Genomic DNA, 22,085 nt, shown 5'->3' with positions numbered 1-22,085 from the left:
GGTGTTTGACATTTTATTTTAAAAATAAAATTGGTGCATAAGTGCAAGGAGAAATAATTTCTGTCCAGTGCTCTATATCCATCTTCAACGAGCTATTGGAAACAGAAAAGAGGAAAAAAATTGAGAAATACCTAATCATTAACTTCAACTTATCCTATTGTAGAGCTAAACCATGAACTACAAAATCTGGTGTTACAGGTAAGAAAACAGACCCTGGGCGCCTGCACAGCTCGGGTGAAAAAGCCAGGACTAGATGCAAGGCTCCGGACTTGAGGCAAAGCCTTTCCCTTTCCATGTTGCCAGGCCGCCAATAACCGCGGACTCAGACTGGAGAGTACAAAACACGAATGCAAGGACTACGGTGCTGCGTGGCAAGTAATTCCCAGTAAACGCAGGCAATGAACTGGGACACCAGTGCAAGTTACGGGGGAAAACAAAGCTTCCTCCTCTTGGTGGTGTCTGTGGGAGCAAGCCACCTGCTGTGAGCTGCGGCTCCCCTTAGGCCTAGACCTACAGCCACTGTAAGCACTGCTCACCGACACTGCAGAGGAGCCTAGCTGGCGGGTGGGGTGTGAGGGCGCCTGGCTCAGGCGGGCCTCCCACCCCTCACCCCACGGGCGTGGGCAAGGCGAGGGGGCGCGGGAGCGGCGGGGCCCAGGTCCGCGCTCAGGCCAGGTCCAGTTTCTTCTGCGCCGCCGCCAGCTGGTCCTGCAGCCTCCGCTTCCTCCAGTCCAGGTAGCGCCTCCGCAGCCGGTTCGCCTGCCAGCCCACGAGCACCCCGGAGGCGAAGGCCAGCAGCACCGCCAGCTGCAGCTTCCTCTCGGACACGTCCGCCATCCGGCCGCCGGCGCGGAAGGGCCTCCGGCGGGGACCCGGCCCAAGGCGCGCGTTCAAGGAGCGGAGGAGGCGAGCGCGGCGCCGCCTGCTGCGCGGTGGCGGACCTGCAGCGCCTGCACCGGGAGCGGGAGCGTGGGCGGCTCTGACTTGCTGGGATGTCATTCCTAGGGTCACTTTTACATAAACTCCTTACCCGACTGCAGGCTCTTCTGTGGGCGGGATGAACTAAGCAAGCATGTTGGAGAAGCTCCAATAGCAAAGCACTGATGTGGCCTCTAGGAACAGTGGCCACCCCAGCCAGCAGCCAGCCAAAAGCTAGAGCCTCCATCCTGCAACTGTCATGAGAACGGAGCCCGCCTGAGCCATTCGCGTCCCTGGCCTGGAGTGAGGTGTAGGTTCTTGACTTCGTGCTGGGAAGATTTTACAATGCGCGTCCAGGTGATTTTGAGAGAACGTTTACTAAAGCTGGGACAGTGAAATAAAGGAAGGGCTTAGCATAGAAGCAGCAGCAGGAGAGCCGAGGAGGGGCTGCTTTGGCCCTGTAGAAACTTTATAGGAAAGAAGTGAGCCACGCTGGGTTGCCAGGACTCACTGCGAAGTAAAAGTCACAATGACAGAAGGGAGCCAAGGTGAGGCTGCTGTTAGCTCACTGAAAAGTGAGAGAAAGGACGGCCTTGGAGGCAGGTTCCGGTGCTAGCCCTGGAGGAGCTACTGCTGCCCACTGCTCCCCTGGTTGCAAGTCTAGTGGGGACCTTCAGAGTTTAGGAGAAAGAGAGCAAAAGTACATGCCCCAAAAAGGAGGGGTGTGGGCGTAATCCAAGGAGAGCACACGCTGGGTCCTTTGCTTTGAGGGTTCTTATCTGTTTCCTAAAGGTGGGAATCCTAGGGGAGGGCCTCAGCAACATAGTCATCAGCTTCCCAGGTGTGTTCTTTAACACGGTGATGTGTCAGACTGAGCAAATAGAGCAGTGGTTCTCAACCTTCCTAATGCTGTGACCCTTTAATACAGCTCCTCATGTTGTGGTGACCCCCAACCATATAATTATTTTCGTTGCTTCATAACTGTAATTTTGCTACTGTAAACAATATGTAATTATATATGTGTTTTTCTGATGGTCCCCAAAGGGGTCGCGACCCACAGGTTGAGAACCACTGAAATAGAAGGACCAGCATCATCTTCTGGTGAGCTTTACCTCTATCTTGGATTTGCTTGATCCTAATTTGGGGTTTTTTGTTATTTGTTCCCCTGACTTCATTTGTGCTGGGGTTTGGCTGGCATTAATGACACTAGCTGGGTCTCTGTTATCTCCCTGACCAGGGTGATTTAAGCTATTTACTTTTAGGAAGGAGAATTGTAAACCATTTGCTCTCAAGTGTCCTTGGTTAGGAAAGATAGATCTTGCAATTTATTAGCAGGCTGTAAATTGCTCTAATTGACCCCATTTGTCTAACCATCTGTCTCAGTTTCCCTTTTCCCACTTGTCAAAAAATTCTCCTAACATCTAACTCTCCTGATTCACAACCACAGATCACCCAAACCACAATTCAGCGGCCACTTCTCTCAAGTTTCTAAGTCCACAGGCACCTGGTGCCCACACCCTCCTCACACACACACTGTCACTCAACCCCAAATGGTGGCTTCTGGTAAGACACCCTGGCACCCACCTCGCTTATCCTGACCCCATTAAACCCCTACCCCCTAACCCCCATCCAGGAACACATCTGAAGACAGCAGGAGAGCACACGTCCACTGTGGTGGCACCAACACAATGACGGGTTCCCTCACACCGACTGCAGCGCCCATTCAGCTGGAGTTGCTGGCCCTCTGCTCTGTGGGCTGTGCAGCAGCAAGTGGCCGCGCTGGGGAGGCCCACGGGTCAAGAAGCTCCCTGTGGCCTCTCAGAGCTAAGGACGCCTGCAGCCACAGCCACAGGAGATCCACCCTCAGTCCTACACCTGCAGGACACCGAATTCTGCCCACAACTGGGATGAGATTGGAAGCATCTCTTTTCCTTGTAGACCCTCAGAAGAGACCACAGTCTCAGCCAAAACCCTGGTCTCATGAGCCCTGAATCAAAGGCACCGCTTAAGCCATGCTCTGCAGAGCTGTCAGACAGTCATGAATGTGTAGTGTCACTAAGCTAGTGGGGATATTGCTCCACAGCAAGGAATGACTACACCATGTCCTTTATCAAATCAGCTTCTCCGTCCTTAGTTGACTTGTATAGAAGAAACTTCCTATTGGAGAGAGTGTCGTTCATAACACAATTTCCTGAAAGTGAGTTACATGTTGCCTTGATGGGAGACAGTTCTCTGGGGCTCCCTCATGGTTCTGCTTGTCTTGCACGGGGCACTGTCTGCCCTTGTTCCTTGGTGTGTAGGGAACAGTTTTAGAAGAGCGTGTCAGCCTCTGGAACGAAGGGCAGGCTTGCTTTCAGCCCCAGGAGATGCAGATGAGGTCTCCCTTTGAGCCAACTGCAGATGTTCTTACTGCCCATTATTAAAAGATGTGGGTTTTTTGCCCAGCCAGAGTGGCTCAGTGGTTGAGTGTTGAACCATGAACCAGGAGGTCACCAGTTCGATTCCAGGTCAGGGCACATTCCCAAGTTGCAGGCTCAGTCTCCAATGGGGGTGTGCAGGAGGCAGTCAATCAATAATTTGCTCTCATCATTGATGTTTCTCTCTCTCTCTCTGAAATCAATAAAATATATTTTTTAAAAGACTGTGTTCCTAAGCCGTTTCTTTTCTGTGATGCCACCCGCTGTGCATGCAGACGTCACCTGGCCATCTTCACATCACCCTGTGGGAACGGGGACTCAGATCTGGCACAAAAATGGTGATACTTCATTGCTATGTCATAAGTAATAGAGTCTCCTTTCTCTCTGACTGGAATGGGGCAGGAAGAAAGGGGCAAACGAAGGAGGGAAGGAAAGGCATGATATGGAGCCCAGGGCAGGAGTAATCAAGGCCCAGGTTGCCTGCTGACAGTGGGCAAACCTGACTTCAAGGCCCAGCCCTGGTCAAAGATAGGACACACAGAACTTCTACAAGAGCAGAGCTGGCCAGTGCCCACAAGCCCTGTCATCACAGGAAGGAGGAAGGGAGAGACTAGAGGTGGCTCACCTGTTTCACAGGCTCATGCCAGCGAAGATCTCTAACTGGGGTAGCTTCACCCTTGGGCTCAGGCATCCCAACCGCCATTAGTGGCGCCATCTCTGAATCCAGTACGGCGATGTAACCATCCTCATCCTGGGCCACAAGGGGAAGCTCTAGGTCCTTGGCCACTGTTCAGGGGAAGGGGCCTGGTCTCAGTTGGGCAAAAGCACTCATCCAGCCCCTAAACAAGATGGGGCTGCTGCTGACCGTCTTCACCACCTGTGGGGAGAAACTCCTGCGCCCGTGAGCGAGCAGAGAAATCACGTCTTCACGTCATTGTTCGAGTCCCTGGATCCAGCCTTTTCAGCTATGGGAATCAATAAACGCCACGTAATTAAGGTATTCCTGTGCTAACAGTTCTGTATCTTGCAGCTGTATGTGTTCTGACAATAACCTTGGTGTTCCAGGCCCTCACAGGCTGGGCCCATCCATGTCGTCACTCCTCTTCAGTGGCTGTCACCACTGCTCAAACACCAGCTCAGCGGTCCCCAAGCCTGTCGCTGTCTGCCTGTTCTCTCACCCCTGATTACATCACTCTCACGAAAGGCTACCCATTCTTCAAGGCCAGCATGACATCTCTCCTCCTTCATGAAGTTGTCCTAGACCATCAGTCTCAAGGGGCAACAAGTGCGTGCCAGGTGTCAAGTTCCTGCCTCATCAGGTTTCCTGCCCTGACAGCCAGACTGGAAGGCCCTACAGGGCAAGGCATGTGTGCTAATAGCTCCCTCCTTTTGATAGGTGAACATTGCAAAGGAAAGCATGAAAGGCAGGTGACAGAAATTGTGTGAGTGCAAGTGCACACACGTGCAGATTTCCCTCACCACTCTTTTAATATATTTTGATTTTTTACAGAGGAAGGAAGAGGGATAGAGAGTCAGAAACATCGATGAGAGAGAAACATCGATCAGCTGCCTCCTGCACACCCCCCACTGGGGATGCGCCCGCAACCAAGGCACATGCCCTTTACTGGAATCGAACCCGGGACCCTTCAGTCCGCAGGCCAACGCTCTATCCACTGAGCCAAACCGGATAGGGATCCCTCACCACTCTTATTGAATACAGGGAGGAAACAGGTAGGAAAGAAAGAATATGGAACATCCTCTCCCTTATTAAAACAAAGCTCCCCTCCCCCAGGTCATTCCAGAAGGAAACTCTCCAACAGCAGTGGCCCTAGAAATCTAGGTGAGAACCCCCGAGAGTAAGGTCAAACCCAGGGGGGCAGGGACTGGGCCAGGGTGAGCTCGCAGCATCAGGAAGTGCTCCTTAACAGGGCTGGCTGCGGTTCCGATAGAGCCAGGACAGGAAGCTTCCAAACAGGGCCACCTGCACCCTGCCCCTTCAGGCCCCATCCTCATAGAGCCCTGCAGCCCTTAAACAAGATGGAACAGATGTCTGTTTGAAAGTTCTTCCATTACCAAACTCTAAGACAGAGTTGGGCTCCAGGGCCTCCATCTTTCCTGCTGCCCTTCACATCCTGCATCTTATGCTGAGTCCTTCGCAGCCTGCAGCACTGGCTCCACTTGCCAGCTCATGACAGGTCAGCAGGGACTGGGGCTCCTGGGTTCCCCACTCCAACACCTGCTGAGACAACAGACTGGGGGCCAACTCTGACTGCCCTCCTCCTCCCCTTGGGCCAGGTTCCAGGACTCCACACCATTTCCCATTCGTGCCTTCCTTCCCAGGTCCTCAGACTCTTCACTAACACAAGGCTCCCTCCTCACACTGTCACCAGTCATTAAGAAAAACCTGGTAAAAATAAATAAATAAAAAGTTGATCCTTTCTTGGCCTGGCCAGTGTGGTTCAGTGGCTGGAGCATTGGTCACAGGTTTGATTTCTGGTCAAGGGCATGTACCTGGGTGGCAGGTTTGATCCTGAGCCCTGGTTGGGGGCATGTGCGAGAGGCAACCAATCGATGTGTCTCTCTCACATTGATATTTCTCTCTCTCTCTCCCTCCCTCCCTTCCACTCTCTCTAAAATCAATGGAAAAAAAATATCCCCGGGTAAGGATTAACAAAAAAGAAAAAGAAAAACCTGATCCTTCCTTTTTTTTCTCAGCACCCTTCTAGGGCTCCCCACTGCTTTTAGTGCCTTCAAAGGGCCCCCTCACCTTGCTAACCTCTACTCTTGCCACATCTTGGCCTCCAGTTGCGCCTCACTCTTGCTAGCCCCTCCTCAGGAGTTGCCCCCATCCCACCTCCGAATACTCTCACACTGAACCTGGCTCCAGCTGTCATCAGGAAACCTTTGGTACTCAGGTCAGAGCCTCAGGCACAGCCCGCTTGGCACAGCCCCTTGCCCAGCTGTCCACTGGACCACTCACTGCCTTTCCACGGACAAGTCCATCTCTAGAACTGAGAATATAAAGCCCTTGGAAACAGGGTCCTGGGGGTCCTCCTATTTCCCTCATGGAATCTCACATGCTTTGGACAAAGCACAAGTCACAGCAACAATCATTTATCAACAATCATTAGTAAATTCCTGAAATGAAATGGGAGAGGACACATGCCTAGCCCCCGAGAAAGATGTGTGCTCTTCCCAGGAATAAAAATAAAAATGTTTAAAACCACCAAAACAGACTGCTCCTCAAAGGGAGCCCTGAGACCTTTTACTGTGATGCACATTTGGGGGCCCAGCATGTCAGCTGACTGTAGAAATGGATGAATGGAATGTGGGTAGCCCTGCAAGGAACCCGACACTGAGGCTCTCCTGAAGGTCACATCCCGGACTGTTGGCACTCACACGCCTCTCCCAGCAAGGAAGTAACCACCCTCTGTGGTTTCAAAAGAAAGTAGTGTCTTTGGCAGTCCTTGCCCTGGGGTCTATTTCTCCCCATACAGGACAAGAATTATCTCCCGCAGCTCACCCACTTGGGATCCACGGGGCCTGGCTATGGGAGGGTCAACTAGATGAGCTTCCAGATAGAAGCGCCTGGCAGAGTGGGCACAGGCACTCCCTCTGACGTTGTTTATACAGATGTATTTTTATTAATCTCAGAGAGGAAGTGAGAGAGAAACATCAATGATAAGAATCACTGATCGGCTGCCTCGTGCATGCTCCCTTACCAGGGAATCAAGTCCTCGACCCAGGTAGGTGCCCTGATCAGGAATCGAACCCGGACCTCCTGGTTCATAGGTCGACGCGGTCATGGAGACACACCGGCCTGGTCCTCTGACATTTTAAATTACACACTTCATCAATTTCTCCTCTTCTCCAAGATGGGAGCAAGCCAACTCAGGGAAATTGTGACAGAAAAACGAGAGGGAGCCACTGGCATTTACATTCTTACTTGTGGTTTCGGTTCATTTGTTTTGTTTTTGCTTTTTATTTTTTTTTTCCTAGAAAAAAAGAAAAAACACAACCAGGGGGATTTATATGATACTGTCAGGATAGCAGGGGGAAGAGAAAGGCCGGAAGTGTGGACAGTTAATAAAAAGTGGGTTCTGAATTACATGGAACAGTCCACAGGGTCATGTCTGAGGCCTCACGAGATGACTGGTCATTTTGGCATGCATGTCCGGTGCCGGGTCTCCTGCTCTGCCCCTCAGATACCCAAGCACCCAAGGTCAGCAAGAGCTGGCCACACCCTAGATATCTGCCAGACAAACTCGGACTTGACAGAAAGACAAGACAATGAAGCTCCTTGGCTTTGTGCGCAGTATCACACGCAGTCTTTCTTGCTCACGGTGGAGTCTGGGGTGAAAGTCACTATGGGACACACTTTGGCATCACAGTGAACTCCAGGCAGCCACCCATTCATGTGCAGACATGGTCTTCACCACCCACACCGGTGTCTGTCCAGACATCCCCAGGCGGTCTGGCCCAAGGATGAGGCACAGAACGTTCCTTCCCAGCCACCACTCAACAGCGGTGTCCACTCTCTGGCCTTGCTCGGTCACCTGCAAGAGGAGAGTGGGACCCATCTACTTTTCAGCTCCGCAATGAACACTGATTCCAAAGACGCTTGGCCATCTGGATCCATACGGAAGGTTTCTCGAATTTCTCCCACTTTTGTGCTGATCTCAGGGCAGAAAATTCAGCCAGACCCAGAGCCATACATGGCAAACAGGAAAGCCAGAATGATGGCTGGGCAAGAAAGAGCCTGCAAGTAACACAATGCAAGGCCAGAGGACATTCAAGAAGGGGAGAGGGCATGCAGCAAGCTGTTGCCCCAAGTCACAGTTTAGGGGAGGCACTAAGCCTGAGGACACAGCCAGGTCTGCCATCTACACCTCCCGCAGCGGGGCCACTGGTTGTGATTCCTATGTGGAGAGTGCCCTGCTGTGACCTCTGTTCCTGCACGGAGGCCAGGTTACATCTCAGTCCACAGTCCTGAGGAGCACCACGCTGGCCAGCCAGCCAGGCCATAGTCCTCAGCCCCTCTGCTGATGGGGCTCTGGGTTCCACAGGAAGGCCCTGGGAGCGAGGGAGCAAGGGAAGAGGGATGCATTCTGCTGGGAGAAGTTCAGGGAGAAACTACTGTGGGCTGGAAGGAGCTGTGGCTCAAAACACTGCAGAGCCCAAAGGAATAGGATAAACATCGATAAAATGACAAGTCTTGTTGCTAGTTTAAAAACAGATGATTGTTGCTGTTGCTTGGTTTTGTTTTTTCCTTTTAAAACCATTCAATTTTAAAAGGTGAAGGGGCTGGAGAGGTTCAGCCCCTTCACTCTGATCCTTTCTGGGCACCAGGAGGCCTCAGGCCCATACCCGCTGCTCTCCTTGCCTGGGCTCCAGCCACCTAAGCCAGGGCAGGGTGGGGATGACTTGTTCTGCTTCTCAACAGCAATTCCGTCTCACTGTCAAACCAGAACACGGAGGATGGGAAGTCCAAAGACTAAAGTGCAGAGATTTCCAGAGCGGGCGGCCTGCCACTGGGCACTCTGAGAAGGAATGGGGTGGGGTCACCCCACAGCTGCAGCTGTGGAACCCGCTGACCATTATGAAGGAAGCCTGCATGGCACAGTCCCCTTTCCCTTGGGCCCTGTTGACACACCTCTCTCTGAGACAGTCCACTGTCAGTAGCTCCCCAAGGAAAGAAAGTTCTGGTCTGAAAGATATGGCCCATGAAGGGAGAAAACTTGTATGACCATCCCTGGTTGGTAATGACTAGTGACCTCAGGGACAGGAAGGTGGCAAGAGGGGAAACAGTGTATGATATAAAATCCATGAACCCCAGGTTTCAAGAGCAAGGATGCATGAACAACCCAAAAGGCAGTCTCTCTCCTGGGAAAGGTTTGGTGAAGATGCTCAGGATCCTACCAGTGAGGCCTGCTGGGGGAAGGCGCTCCTTGGGTGGGAGGAGCCGCCAAGTGGGAGCAGGGAGGAAGAAGGCCTAGGCTGGCATTAGGGTGTGTAGGCCGGGGGCGGCTGGAATTGATTGATGACCTCATATTCCGAGGGGTAGGGCTCGGTCTCCTCCATCTCAGACAGCAGCTCCAGCGCCTGCTCCTCCTCCTCTGTCGGGTAGTGGCGTAGGAGGTTGGCTGCTGTGGCCAGGATTGAGGCTCCACCAGCTCCTGCCACCAGGTAGAAACTAACAGCAAAGGTGACATACACCTGGGAACCATGGTACTTCTTATGTTGCTGCTGCTGGGCCAGGATGAGTTCGGAAGCCCAGTAGGAAAAGCCGATGACGGTCGCACACTGCAGGACTGGGCGACAGAGGGACAGCACAGAAAAGGGTTAGCAGGCATCCTGCAGCTGAGATGATTAAGGAACCAACTGCAGCCTCTCCACCCAAACCTGTGTCAGAGAACCTGCGTGGCCCTGGATCCTGCAAGGGGGAGTTCTCTAGGCCAGTGGTTCTCAACCTTCCTAATGCCGCGACCCTTTAATACAGTTCCTCATGTTGTGGTGACCCCCAACCATAAAATTATTTTCGTTGCTACTTCATAACTGTAATTTTGTTACTGTTATGAATCGTAATGTAAATATCTGATATGCAGGATGTTTTTTCATTGTTACAAATTGAACGTAATTAAAGCATAGTGATTAATCACAAAAACAATATGTAATTATATATGTGTTTTCCGATGGTCTCAGGCGACCCCTGTGAAAGGGTTGTTCGACTCCAAAAGGGGTCGCAACCCACAGGTTGAGAACCGCTGCTCTAGGCCATGGGGTTCTTGGACGAAGGCTGGGACAGATGCACGACCCTGTCTGGGCCAGTCAAATCTCTTCATCTTAAGAATCTGGAGGTGGAACCTGAGGGCTGCTAGAAGTCACTGAGTGCTTGAAAGACACAGACAAGGCCATGCAGTTTGGGACTGGAGTCTGCACCACCACAAATCAAATCAACACCCAGCCCAGTCATGGCAGAGGCTAGTCTGTGAGGAAGTGAAAGGGGAGGAAAGAATCCAATGAGACCAGGAACTCGAGGGGAGACAGAGTGAGACACTCTGCTCATTCCAGGCCCCAGGAGCCCAGCTGAGCTTCAAACCCAGTTCTTGGAGAGCTGGGAGATTTCTTGGGGAATTCTAACAATACTCCTTCCTGACAGCTGGGCCAGGTGCACGTGCAAATGACGAAGGCAAGCTGCTATCCCGCCAGTGCTCCAGGAAAGGCTAGAGTTGAAATGAGCATCTGGACCAAAGCCTGCTCAGAGAAAGCCCGTCATCCCCACCTACAACTCCAGGCAGTCTCCCATCCTGTGGCAGTTCCTCCCCCACGGGGAGCAGTCCTGGACTTACCTGTGAGGATGTGGGCAAAGGCATAGCGACGGGTGATCTTCAGGGCTGGATGTTTGGGCCCAAAGACATCTAGGAGGAATGCGGAGAGGCTACACAGGATGCCCAGGAAGCAGAAGGTGGCAATGACCCTCAGGAGCAGCACCGTCTGGGGATTCATGCAGAAGTCTGTGGGGGGAGAACCAGATCTTCAGGACCGCAAACAGCACCTTGGGGTCCCCACCAGGGAGGAGTTTGTCCCCTTAGCCACAGTCTTGGAGTGCCAGGGGAGTCCTAGAGAAATCGGTCATAACTCTTGCTCCCAGCTGGCTCAGGAGGTGGAACAGCACCCGAACTGGCAGACAGGAACCCTGGTCACTGCTTCCATGCACTCAACTCCTTCCCTTCCAAAAAAACCAGTCTAGCCCCGTCAGTGTGGCTCGGTGGCTGAGCATTGACCTATGAACCAGGAGGTCACGGCTCGGTTCCTGATCAGGGCACATGCCTGAGTTGCAGGATCGTTCATCATTGAAATTTCTATCTCACTCTCCTTTCCTCTTTGAAATAAATAAAAAAATATTAAATTAAAAAAAAAAACTAATCTAAGTGCAGGCCTCCACTTCGTTGTACTGGCCATGATCTTCTAAGCATTTTTAAAGACGCTGACAATTAATCTGACATGTCAACCCATTCTCCTGGCCTTCAGGAGGAGCCCTCTAACTGCTGCGCTGAGATGGCCAGAGAGGCAAGGCCAGAGGCCGATCATGTCGCTTCTCCATTCAGCCACTCTTTCATCCCCGTTTGGGTTCAAAAAGAATCTGAAGCCATTTAGAAAAATGCATCCTTAAAGAGTGTACTAAATAAGTTAGGAACAGTGGTAGGCTGGACCTTCACATTTATTTTTGTTCACTCCCTGAACCCTACTAAGACAAAACCAAACAAAACATTTTAAAGACATAAACCCACACCACAGGGAGAGGGACAAAACAAAATTCTGGAAACTGGAACATAAAGGGGCTTAGAACTGCCTTAGCAGACTGAGTATGCTGAAGTGTCAGCCAGAAGTGGGAAAGCTAAGACACAACTAGATTTATACCACGAATGCCTGAAGAGCTCAGAAACTGAGCACCAAACGCCTTCTAAAATGAGTGCAAAGCCAGTCAGGGTGCACATTCCACCAAAGCGAGGGAGCAAACCAAGGCCAAGGAAGATGCTGAAAAAGGAGACCCCACATTCAGAGTCCCCTAGGGTCACGGTGAAGGGAGAACCCGGGACAACTGTACACCAGACACACAGAGCAACCTAGATTCCCTCTAGGCCGTCATACCATTCTTATTCTTAGAAATTTCACCTAAACAGTGTCAGACCCCTGTGATATCTGTGCAAAATGCCACAGCTCCCAGAAACAGACAAAATAAAGGCTGATCTGAAAAGAAGCTGTTTTAAGCTTCAATAAAAAGTAGGAAATGTGCCTTCCCCTCTCTCCTCTGTTCCAGCCACCGGCAAGCTCTTCTTTCATTTAGGTCACGGGTCATAAAGTGATTTAGGAAAAATCTGGAAAGCACTAGCTTAGACTACAAGCTCCTTTCCTGAGTCTTGACCGCAGGCTGAGGCTGGAAGATGGTGGTCATCACTCTCCAGTGCGCACGTCAGTCACCGGGTGCTGGCTGAAAGCATGTGCCCAGGCCCCAGAAATTTGAAACTCTCAGTCTGGAGCAGGCCTAGGAATCTGGATTTTAATAAGCAGCCCAGGTAATTCCCATGCAAGGTGGCCCAAGCCTTACACTCCAAGAAACAGAAATCCTGGGCCTGGAGGACAGGGGACTGAGAAGAAAAGGCCAAAAACCCAGGGTGTAGACCTAAACCCAACAAAGCAGACTCAAACCAAGTCAGTGGCATCATGGGTGCTTGGCAGAGGGCCCGGCATCCAGACCACAGACCAGAGCAGATACCAGGAGACCCCGGGCCTTTGTGACAGCACGCACTCCCTGCCTCAGGCTCAGAATTCACCAGGCAGATGGTGGCTGAGCCCACTCCAGACTCATGCTGTGATCTGGCTTTAGGTCATCCACTAAGCAGTCCTCAGAGCTATCTGTCACTCTCTTGTCAGCTGACCATCTGTATGGGCGCAATCATCCAACCTGGTGTTCACTTACTACCAGGAGGCTTGTCTGTGTGATGGCTCTGCCAGCGGCCAGGCCCAGGCTTCGTTTCGTCCAGCCCTACATAGCCTGAGACTGCGCTGTGGGCCTGCAGGAGGTTTCGCTGAAGGAAGAGCTCTGGAGACGGGGACTGTCTCCTGGTTTTACTTTGAATACTGTTAAAAGCTCTCTGAGGTAGTTCTTCTGGATCCACGTGGCATGAGCAGGGATGGGGCAGGATGAAAGTGTTCTTTCTAGTGCTTCCAAGAATAACCCGGAGCAGCAGGGTGCAAGGCTTGCAGCACACTCCACTCTGCAGCAGGCTGTGCTCAGATTACTTAACACTTTGCGGACCAGTAGTTTCATTGTTAGCCTTACCCAGTGGCCAGGTAAGTTTCTATTGAACGAGTACAAAAAACGTTTTACATAAATGTTACAGGCACGCTTTAAAATTAAATGCCCATTGCATTTTGAAGTTATTTATTACATGTTCTTACAAGCTAATATCTTTTTAAGAATTCTTGAGATTGGCCACAAGCCTTAGAACTGAAAACACGAGAATTCTCGTGATCCGTCCACAAATATGGCCAGGCACTTGGGCTTTAATTGCGGTTCTTAAAAATCCACTAAGTTTTGACCAGCCAGTGTGGCTCAGTGGTTGAGCATTGACCCAGGCATCAAGAGGTCACTGGGCTGATCCCCAGCAGGGGGCCTACAGGAGGCAGCAGATCAATGTTGATGTTTCTCTCTCATCAATGTTTCTCTCTCTCTCTCTCTCTCTCTCTCTCTCTCTCTCTAAGAATCAATAAAAATATATTTTAAAAAAACACTAAATTTTAATTTAACAACTAGTCTTAACTGCAAAAAAAGTAACAATCAGTGGCTTCAAAGCTACTTTCCTAGGCTGCATAATGAGTACAGGATGTCCATTTTATTATCATCCTTAAAAATGTACATCTATTATATACACTCCCACATGTCTCATGTTCCATAATATACTTATCCTATATAATCTATAATAATAAAAGCGTAATATGCTAATTAGACTGGACATGCTTCCGGATGACCTTCCGGACGAAGCTGGGCCTGCGAGGGAAGCCCAGGCCCGGGTGCCTGCTGGCGGCTAGAGGGGAGCCTGGGTCCTGGGTGCCAGAGGGAAGCTGCTGTCAGCAGCCAGGGGAAGGAAGGCCTACTCTTTTTTTCTTTTTTAAATATATTTTATTGATTTTTTTACAGAGAGGAAGGGAGAGGGATAGAGAGCTAGAAACATCGACGAGAGAGAAACATCGATCAGCCGCCTCCTGCACACCCCCCACCGGGGATGTGCTTGCAACCAAGGTACATGCCCTTGATCAGAATTGAACCTGGGACCCTTCAGTCCGCAGGCTGACACTCTATCCACTGAGCCAAACCGGTTAGAGCTGGAGGCCTACTCTTGCATGATTTCATGCATCGGGCCTCTAGTAATATAATAAAAAGGTAATATGCAAATCATCCGAAGGGTGGAACAACTGGTCACTATGACGTGCACTGACTACCAGGGGGCAGACGCTCAATCCAGGAGCTGCTCCCAGTCCGCAGGCCCCAATTGCCCAGTCGGGGCCTGCTGGCCAACCTCTTGGTCCCTTCCCCCGGCCACAGGCTCTGATTGCCTGATGGAAAACGGGGAATCAGGGGTGGGTGGTGGTGGACGTGGGTGGCCCCCAGTCGCCCCACACACAGAGGGTGACCGGCGGTGGGAGGTGGGGCCGGTGAGCAGCAGGAACGGCCAACCTCTCGGTCTTTCCCCGCTCCGGCTGGCATTCTTTCCCACAGCCAAGACTCAGGCCTGCCCACAGCTGCAGACAGTTGCTCCTCACTCCTCCCCACCTGCTCCCTGAGGGAGAGGGAGAAGTTATCAGCAAGACAGCAGGCATTGGTTAGGTGGGTTGTTGGAGAAACCTGAATCCTAATGCTACTGAATTCTAACCCTGTTCAGAATTCCGTGTTCTTTGCTTAAAGCACCTGATCTTACCCTCCTCAGTGGTGATGCAACCTGAAATCTAATGGGACCTTTTTGTGGGATGGGTTGTCGTGCCCCAGGACCCTGCAAGTAGAATCCTCCAGCGAATAAATGCAGTGAACATTCAGGCATGACCAGAATGACCCTGATAGTGTCACTGGCCCCCTGGAACTCTCTCGGGCATTGGGCCCACACCCCATCCCTTATCTGAAAGAAATTCCACACAAAAGCACCTCCTGCAAACAGGCCTCCACTGGGGGGGGGGGGGGGGATCACAGGCTCGAAGTATATCCTGGGCCGGGCCCACCTCGGGTGCAAGATGGCAAACAGGGAACCGGGGGTGGGTGGCAGTGGGAGGCGGGGAAGATGTCCCTGATCGCAGGCCAGGCCTAGGGACCGTACCCGTGCATGAATTTTGTGCATCGGGCCTCTAGTTTTCATAATAAGGAAGTGTCTCAAATGATACAAAGCTTCAGAGAGAACATCCCTCCCAAGAGACAAACATTGTTGGCAGTTTCTGTCCCTCCCAGGAATAGCCTGTGCACACTGACAGGTCAAACATTATCTTCGTTAAGCCTCACTCTGGGGATCCATCATGCAGCTCAGACGAGGGACTGGAGGTTCCAGGACATTAAGTGACTTCCTTCAGGTCCCACAACGCAGGACTAGACTCCAAACCAAAGCCAGACTCCCAACCTAGGACAGGCTCCCTTGCATTGTGGTGCCCAGAATCACCCATGGAGACAATGCATCAAATGCTAACACGGGGCATGTGAGTGGTCAGTATAAATGCTCTCAGAGCCAGTAGCTGCTGAACGCAGAACAGCTGAAAGCACAAAATCCCTTCTAGGCAAAATATGTTTGGGCCATTAGGCCAAGAGAAGTGCTCATACCGGGAATTATTAGGCAAAAACTGGTTGATATGGTCTAAGCTTCTGCAGCCATCACAAGCAGTAGGGAAATCAGGAAGGCACTGGACTTGGCACCAAATCCGAGACCTACCATAGCCTATGTGTTACCTTGAGCAAGTCACTTAACTGCCCTTGGTCTCTGCTCTCATCTGTGAAATGAAGGCAGTGCTGCCTGCCCCATCTACAGGGGCGCACTGAGAGGGAATGCTCAGCAGCCTGTGTGGTTACTGCCCCGCTCCCTCCGCGCGGGGCCACAGCAGTGTCAGCCCTGGTGTGCCCTTCCTGCTGATAGCCAGTGTGGGCCAGAGAAAGCGCCCGCTAAAGCCAGACTAAGGATGTGCCCCGCCAGAAGAACGATGAGTACGGGCAAGGGCTTTTGACCCAAATTCAAACAAGTTTAGTTTCGATGTGACTGCCTTTCTCCACTCCAAAGCGGTGAGCAAACCCTCAGGCTGAGTGGAAAGCCAAATGTGAACGTCCCTGGGAGAGATGCTAACAGATAGCCCAGGATCTGCCCCCCTGGGTCAGGATCTCAGTGCTCACTCCTTCCCTGCAGACGTCAGAGTGGAGGGGAGGACCACAAATATCTGCTCCCTTGAGAGGGAAACAGAATTCCCAAATGTGTGCAGGCATTATTTTATTTGCGAGGAAAAAGAATTCATGGGGCAAGATCCTCATTTTAAATTCAAACCAGTGGTGCACTCACCACACTCTGGTCAGACAGAACACATCCTCACTTCCAGTGGTGCTGTGGCCTGTTTATTTTGGTAACTACTGCTCGACTGGCCCCTCCAGTCACCAGAGAAGAGGAAGCTGCTGTGTAATAGGATCCCAAAGCACTGACTGTAGCCCAAGGTCACTCACTGGTGAGTCATGGGGCAGGATCTGTTTTGAAGGCCTGGCTCTTCCTGTCTACCTGCCCACTGCTCCAGCCCCTCCCAACCCAAACAGGCTGGAGGCAGGAAGACTGAAGTGGCCTCTGGCCAGTTCCCTGTTTCTGTCCCACTACCCTTCACTTCCCCTCACTGGAGTCCCAGTGAGTTAGACACACTGCCCCACCACCCTGGACCCAGCCCCGTCCTTCCCAGCACTCATTTGCCCCACCTGCATAGCCTCTCCCCACTGAGACTTGAGCTTCCAGACAGACTTCCAACACAAGATTCCAACAGGGCCCCTGGAGTGCCTGGCTGGCCCATCACCAGAGATACCAATGGTCCTAGCCAAGCTGCCTCAGAGGACAGGCCCAGCAGGACCTGGAAGTGCCAATTGCATCAGTCACCACCCCTCCGACAGACTGGCCCTCTGGTTGGCCCTTGAACTTCCAGTGGCAATCATGATTCACGTGACTTCAAACCCCAGACTTCCTCATTCTTCAAAGGTACTTCCCAAGGCTGCTGTCAGTGCTGCCCTTCGCTGCCACACTTGAGAGGCAGAGGGGTTAGTGTGCAGAGGGAATGACTATCGGGGGCCCCCCCCTGCTTGGGGCCACTAGAGGTCTGAGCATATCTCTGGACCTGAGCCCAGGCTGAAGAGCACTGTGAGCAGCTGGCACCCCTGGGAAGTAGAAAAACTCAGGATGGAATCATTAGAGGCAACCTGCATTTGCTAAAGCCTCCGGGGCTCTGCGAGTGACAGATCTTGCCTCAAGATCACCAACTTGAGCCGGAACACACCGAGATGATGAGGAATAAAAAGCACAGCTTGGGCTGGGCTTGTGAGAAAAACTCAACTAGAACAGCGAAGTAAAAAGCCATGGACAGCTTTGACAAAAGGGAAAGAAGCTGGAGGGCACTAAGGTACAAGGTAAGAGTGGAGGTCATGCCATGGAGATTAGCTGTGTGGCCTCGGGCAAGTCACTTGACCTCCCTGAGCCTAAGACCACTGTGAGGTGGTGGTGATGACAGTACCAAATGAAGGTGCTGTTTAGGAGAAACTAAAGGCAGGCATGAAGTGTGCTGAGCACAATGCCTGGCACTCAGGGGGCTGAGAAACAGGAAGGCACAGCTCCAAAGCCTGCTGGCCCCAGCTCACTCCCTGTCACCTGCAGAGACTTGGCAGTCTGTTCTCCCTTTGGAAGTATCTACAGGCACCAGACTGACTTCCATGCTAGGACATCTGTTAAGTCCTGAGGATCAGCACAATCACACAGGACAGCATGTCTAAAGGCCCACTGAGTACCAAAAACCAACCACTACAGAGAAAGGGGAGAAGCAGAGCCATCAGAAGCAAACTATCAACTCTCTTATGAGTGGACAGCAAGTATTCCTAGCTTGCAATGGCCAAGGAGATGGCCACAGGTCGAAACTGTCCATGGGTTAAGATCCCTAAACACATGAGCAAATGTAAAGATTAAGGCAGTGGTTCTCAACCTTAGCTGCACATTAGAATCACCTGGGAATCTTTTTAAAATCCTGATTTCTGGGCCTCATCCTCCAGAAATTCTGTTTCTTTGTTATGGGGTGGGGCCACAGCATGAGTAACAAAGAAACAGAATTTCCGGAGGATGAGGCCCAGAAATCAGGATTTTAAAAAGATTCCCAGGTGATTCTAATGTGCAGCCAAGGTTGAGAACCACTGGGTTAAGACAATGTGCTTTTTTTTTTTTTTTTTTTTTTAAATTGACTTCAGAGAGGAAGGGAGAGGGAGAGAGAGATAGAAACATTAATGATGAGAGAGATTCATTGATCAGCTGCCTCCTGCATGCCCCCGCACTGGGAATCGAGCCCGCAACCTGGGCATGTGCCCTTGACCGGAATCAAACCCGGGACCCTTTAGTCCACAGGCCAACGCTCTACCCACTGAGCCAAACCAGCTAGGGGGACAATGTGCTTTCATATATATAAAAATATATATGTGAACAAAGAAGAACCTGCACCAAGAATTTATTTTTATTTTTTACATGTTTTGACAAGGATGTACACCAGTGACGGTGAACCTTTTGAGCTCGGCGTGTCAGCATTTTGAAAAACCCTAACTTGCCCTGACCGGTTTGGCTCAGTGGATAGAGTGTCGGCCTGCGGACTGAAAGGTCCCAGGTTCGATTCCGGTCAAGGGCATGTACCTTGGTTGCGGGCATATCCCCAGTAGGAGATGTGCAGGAAGCAGCTGATCGATGTTTCTCTCCCATCGATGTTTCTAACTCTCTATCTCTCTCCCTTCCTCTCTGTAAAAAATCAATAAAATATATTTTTAAAAAAAAAAAAAAAAAGGGCATGTATCTTGGTTGCAGGCACATTCCCAGTAGGGGGTGTGCAGGAGGCAGCTGATCGATGTTTCCCTCTCATGGATGTTTCTAACTCTCTATCCCTCTCCCTTCCTCTCTGTAAAAAAATCAATAAAATATATTAAAAAAAAGAAAAAAGAAAAAAAGAAAAACCCTAACTTAATTCTGGTGCCGTGCCACATATAGAAATTTTTTGATATTTGCAACCATAGTAAAACAAAGATTTATATTTTCGATACTTATTTTATATATTTAAATGCCATTTAACAAAGAAAAATCAACCAAAAAATGAGTTCGCGTGTCATAGGTTCACCATCACTAATGTACACCAAAGCAGAATAACCCTGGGATCGTTCCTATGACAGCTAAAATAAAGCTTAAGAAAGATAAATGAGACAGTATCACTTTATACCGAGTCAACAGATGAGACAGGCGCAGCTATGCCACTCCCAGCTGTGCGGCCCTGAAGAAATGTGACTTCATTGCTCTGAGACACAGCTTCCTGGACCTCTGAAATAAGGACCTCGATCACACTGCCTCTCCCCTCTCACACGAACTTCATGAGCCTCCCTAGGAATGAGCTGAAAGGGAGAAGCACTGGGAACTCTCTCCCAGTTGGTAGGTGACACCAAACTCTTAAAACACTGAAACACCAGGGGGTCAAGTGCAAAGGTCTGGATGAAGTGGTGGAAGGTGGCAGCTGAGCTTCAAAGAAGGCAAGTGAGGGAAACGTGCTGAGGGAAAAGCATCCAGATTCAACTCCAGCTTGATGGCCTTTCTCCATCAGCTACACGCCAGAGAAAAAGCTGCGTGTCAAAGGCCTCCTTCGTGTGTATAACTTCCGTCTTAATGAGCCAACCCAGCGAAGACTATCATCAGGAAAGAACGTGGAAACAAACTAGAAGCCCCATCCTGGTCTCTAAATCATTCTAAAACCTCAAATACCCTTGGGGGGGGGGGGGTGAGAGAGAAAACAGAGAACTCTCAGAGAAAGACATTAGGCCACAACGACACAGCTTTTCAGCCTAGATCTGCAAAAAGTGGTATAAGATCCAAGGCACAGAGAACTTGACCGTTTCACCAAACCCCAGTGTCTGAGTCCTTAAAGAGACGACGTGAAGATATCTCCAGGAAAGGCCTGAGACATGGCACAGAAGACAGCTGGAACACATCACAGCCAGAGAGTGGCACAGGGAGAAAATAGAAAGACCTTCAAGAATGGTTCAAAGTGCCCTGACCGGTTTGGCTCAGTGGATAGAGCATCGGCCTGCGGACTGGGGGGGGTCCCAGGTTCAATTCTGGTCAAGGGCATGTACCTTGGTTGTGGGCACATCCCTGGTAGGGGGTGTGCAGGAGGCGGCTGATCGATGTTTCTCTCTCATCGATGTTTCTGACTATCCCTCTCCCTTCCTCTCTGTAAAAAAATCAATAAAATATATTAAAAAAAAAAAAAAAGAACAGTTCAAAAGACCGTGGAGATGATGAACTGTGCTGGGACCAAGGGCAGAGTGGGGTCCACTGCCTGTTTTCCCGGTAAAAGCCAGGCAGTGCAATCCTGCACTCACACTACACTGCCTGTACCCTCCCTGCTGGACACAGAGCTGGGCAGGAGCAGCCACTGGGCTCCCTGGGACAGCAGCCACCCCACCATCCCCCACCCCGGCAGGCTGTGGCCTCCCTGTGTCCACAGTAAGGAGACCAGTCCCTGTCTCTTTCCCCTTTCCTTTTCCTCTGCACACCAGGCTGAGCAAAGAAACCTCACCTCGCCAGGCACATGGTTCTGAGAGCCAAGTTCCAACTGTTACTGAGGCTGGAACTGACGCCTGGTTATCTAAAATGCCACAGGCTCCCTTTTTCTAGAATAAAAAACCAACTACTGTAGAATTTGAAAATATACTTTAAAATCTAAGCAGATTAAAAGTCTTTTTCTCCATCAATCGGCTGACACGAAGAAACCTCCCCGCATCCCAGAGATTGCTTAGCTAGCTTTAATGCCCTGCATCCTTATCTTCTCTCCGCATACCGCGCCCTTCCTCGGGCGGAATCCTCAAGAGCAGCAGTCTATGAGCATGGCCTGGAAAGGAGGTGCTTGGCTGGACATCTAATTAACGAGGGGTCGGACCACCAGGCAGCCAAGGGGCTGTTTCCTTCCACCAAATCCTGCCCTGGCTGTTAGCTCTCCAGCCACACCCCATTCTGCTCCCCGCCGAGGAGCCCCGGTCGCCCGGGAAGAAGAGGCCCCGGCGCGGCGGCCTTACCTTTAAGCAGGTCCGGATGCACATAGCCCAGTACGTCGGAGACCCCCAGCTCCTGGCGGGAACAGGTGCCACCGTGGATGTGCAACCAGGCAGGCTCGGCGAGGGCAGTGCACAGCGCCGTGATGGACAAGGCGCCCGGCAGGGCCGAGGCCAGGCTACGCTCCGGCTGCTTGGGCAGAGCACTGCCTCCCGGGCTCCTCCGCCGGCGCCCGCCGGGCAGCCCTGCGCCTCCCGGGGCATACATGCCCGGGGCCGCCCGCCGTCGCTCCGCGGTCGCTGCTGCTCGCCGCCGACTTCCGGGGGGCGCAGTGTCTGCCTGTTCCAGGGAGGACGCAGGTGAGGAACCGTAGGGCTGCCAGGGCGGACACCGGAGGCTGGGGGAGTGGGACCTGGGGCCGAGCGGAGACCCGAGGGCTGCAGGATTCAGGGGCGGAGACGGCGACTGGGTGCCTGGAATGGAGGCGCGGAATGACGACCCGGAGAGGATTGGGCTGGAGGGCGAGGATATGGGCTACTGATGGGGGAGAGACCGGACCCGGAATCTCAGCTAGAGGGTGCCAAGGGGGGAGGACCAGGCTGAGCCGTAGGGATCGGAGACCCTGGATCCGGGAACAGTGCTCTGGGGTGCGACCTCTGCCCAGAAAAGACCCTTCCCACGTCGATCGCTGCTCCTCACCGGTCAGCACGCCTCAAGGGTGGCGCCGCTCGTCCCGTCCTCAGCTGCCCGGGCCAAGCGATCCAGGCCCTAGCCTAGACCCACTACTCCCGGACCGACCCGGGTCCGACCCACTTCCGCTTCCTCCGCCTCGGCCTCCGCCTCCTCCGGCTCCCCGCCCTGTCTCCGCTCACGTCATAGTCCAGCGCACCACAGCCTCGCTACGGCCTCACGG

At 51.8% G+C, this 22,085-nt stretch overlaps 2 protein-coding genes across 4 annotated transcripts; both read right to left on the bottom strand.

Annotated features, from left to right (window-relative positions):
* On the bottom strand, positions 1-1,302 carry LOC118652467 (mitoregulin-like). The gene is made up of 2 exons (XM_036302234.1): positions 537-1,302; positions 1-92 (listed from the first exon to the last, which is right to left on the bottom strand). The coding sequence occupies exon 1, from the start codon at positions 997-999 to the stop codon at positions 667-669; it is 333 nt and encodes a 110-aa protein (XP_036158127.1). The 5' UTR covers positions 1,000-1,302; the 3' UTR covers positions 1-92; positions 537-666.
* TMEM127 (transmembrane protein 127) lies at positions 1-22,012 on the bottom strand. 3 transcript variants are annotated; one of them, XR_004966642.1, is made up of 4 exons: positions 21,196-21,983; positions 10,685-10,849; positions 9,255-9,646; positions 1-92 (listed from the first exon to the last, which is right to left on the bottom strand). XR_004966642.1 is itself a non-coding variant. In XM_036302233.1 (4 exons), the coding sequence occupies exons 2-4, from the start codon at positions 21,437-21,439 to the stop codon at positions 9,339-9,341; spliced, it is 717 nt and encodes a 238-aa protein (XP_036158126.1). In that variant the 5' UTR covers positions 21,440-21,511; positions 21,872-22,012; the 3' UTR covers positions 7,269-9,338. The 3 variants fall into 3 exon arrangements, 2 of the variants coding, with proteins under 2 accessions (XP_036158126.1, XP_036158125.1); XM_036302233.1 differs by lacking the exon at positions 1-92 and having other exon boundaries at positions 7,269-9,646; positions 21,196-21,511; positions 21,872-22,012; XM_036302232.1 differs by lacking the exon at positions 1-92 and having other exon boundaries at positions 7,269-9,646; positions 21,196-21,645; positions 21,872-21,994.
* Between the last annotated feature and the right edge of the window lie 73 nt (positions 22,013-22,085).

Source organism: Myotis myotis, unplaced genomic scaffold, assembly GCF_014108235.1.
Source record: "Myotis myotis isolate mMyoMyo1 unplaced genomic scaffold, mMyoMyo1.p scaffold_m19_p_30, whole genome shotgun sequence".
NCBI classification, from domain to species: Eukaryota; Metazoa; Chordata; class Mammalia; order Chiroptera; family Vespertilionidae; genus Myotis; species Myotis myotis.
Note: the sequence above shows the minus strand (reverse complement) of the source record. Positions and strands in the feature narration are given on the sequence as shown.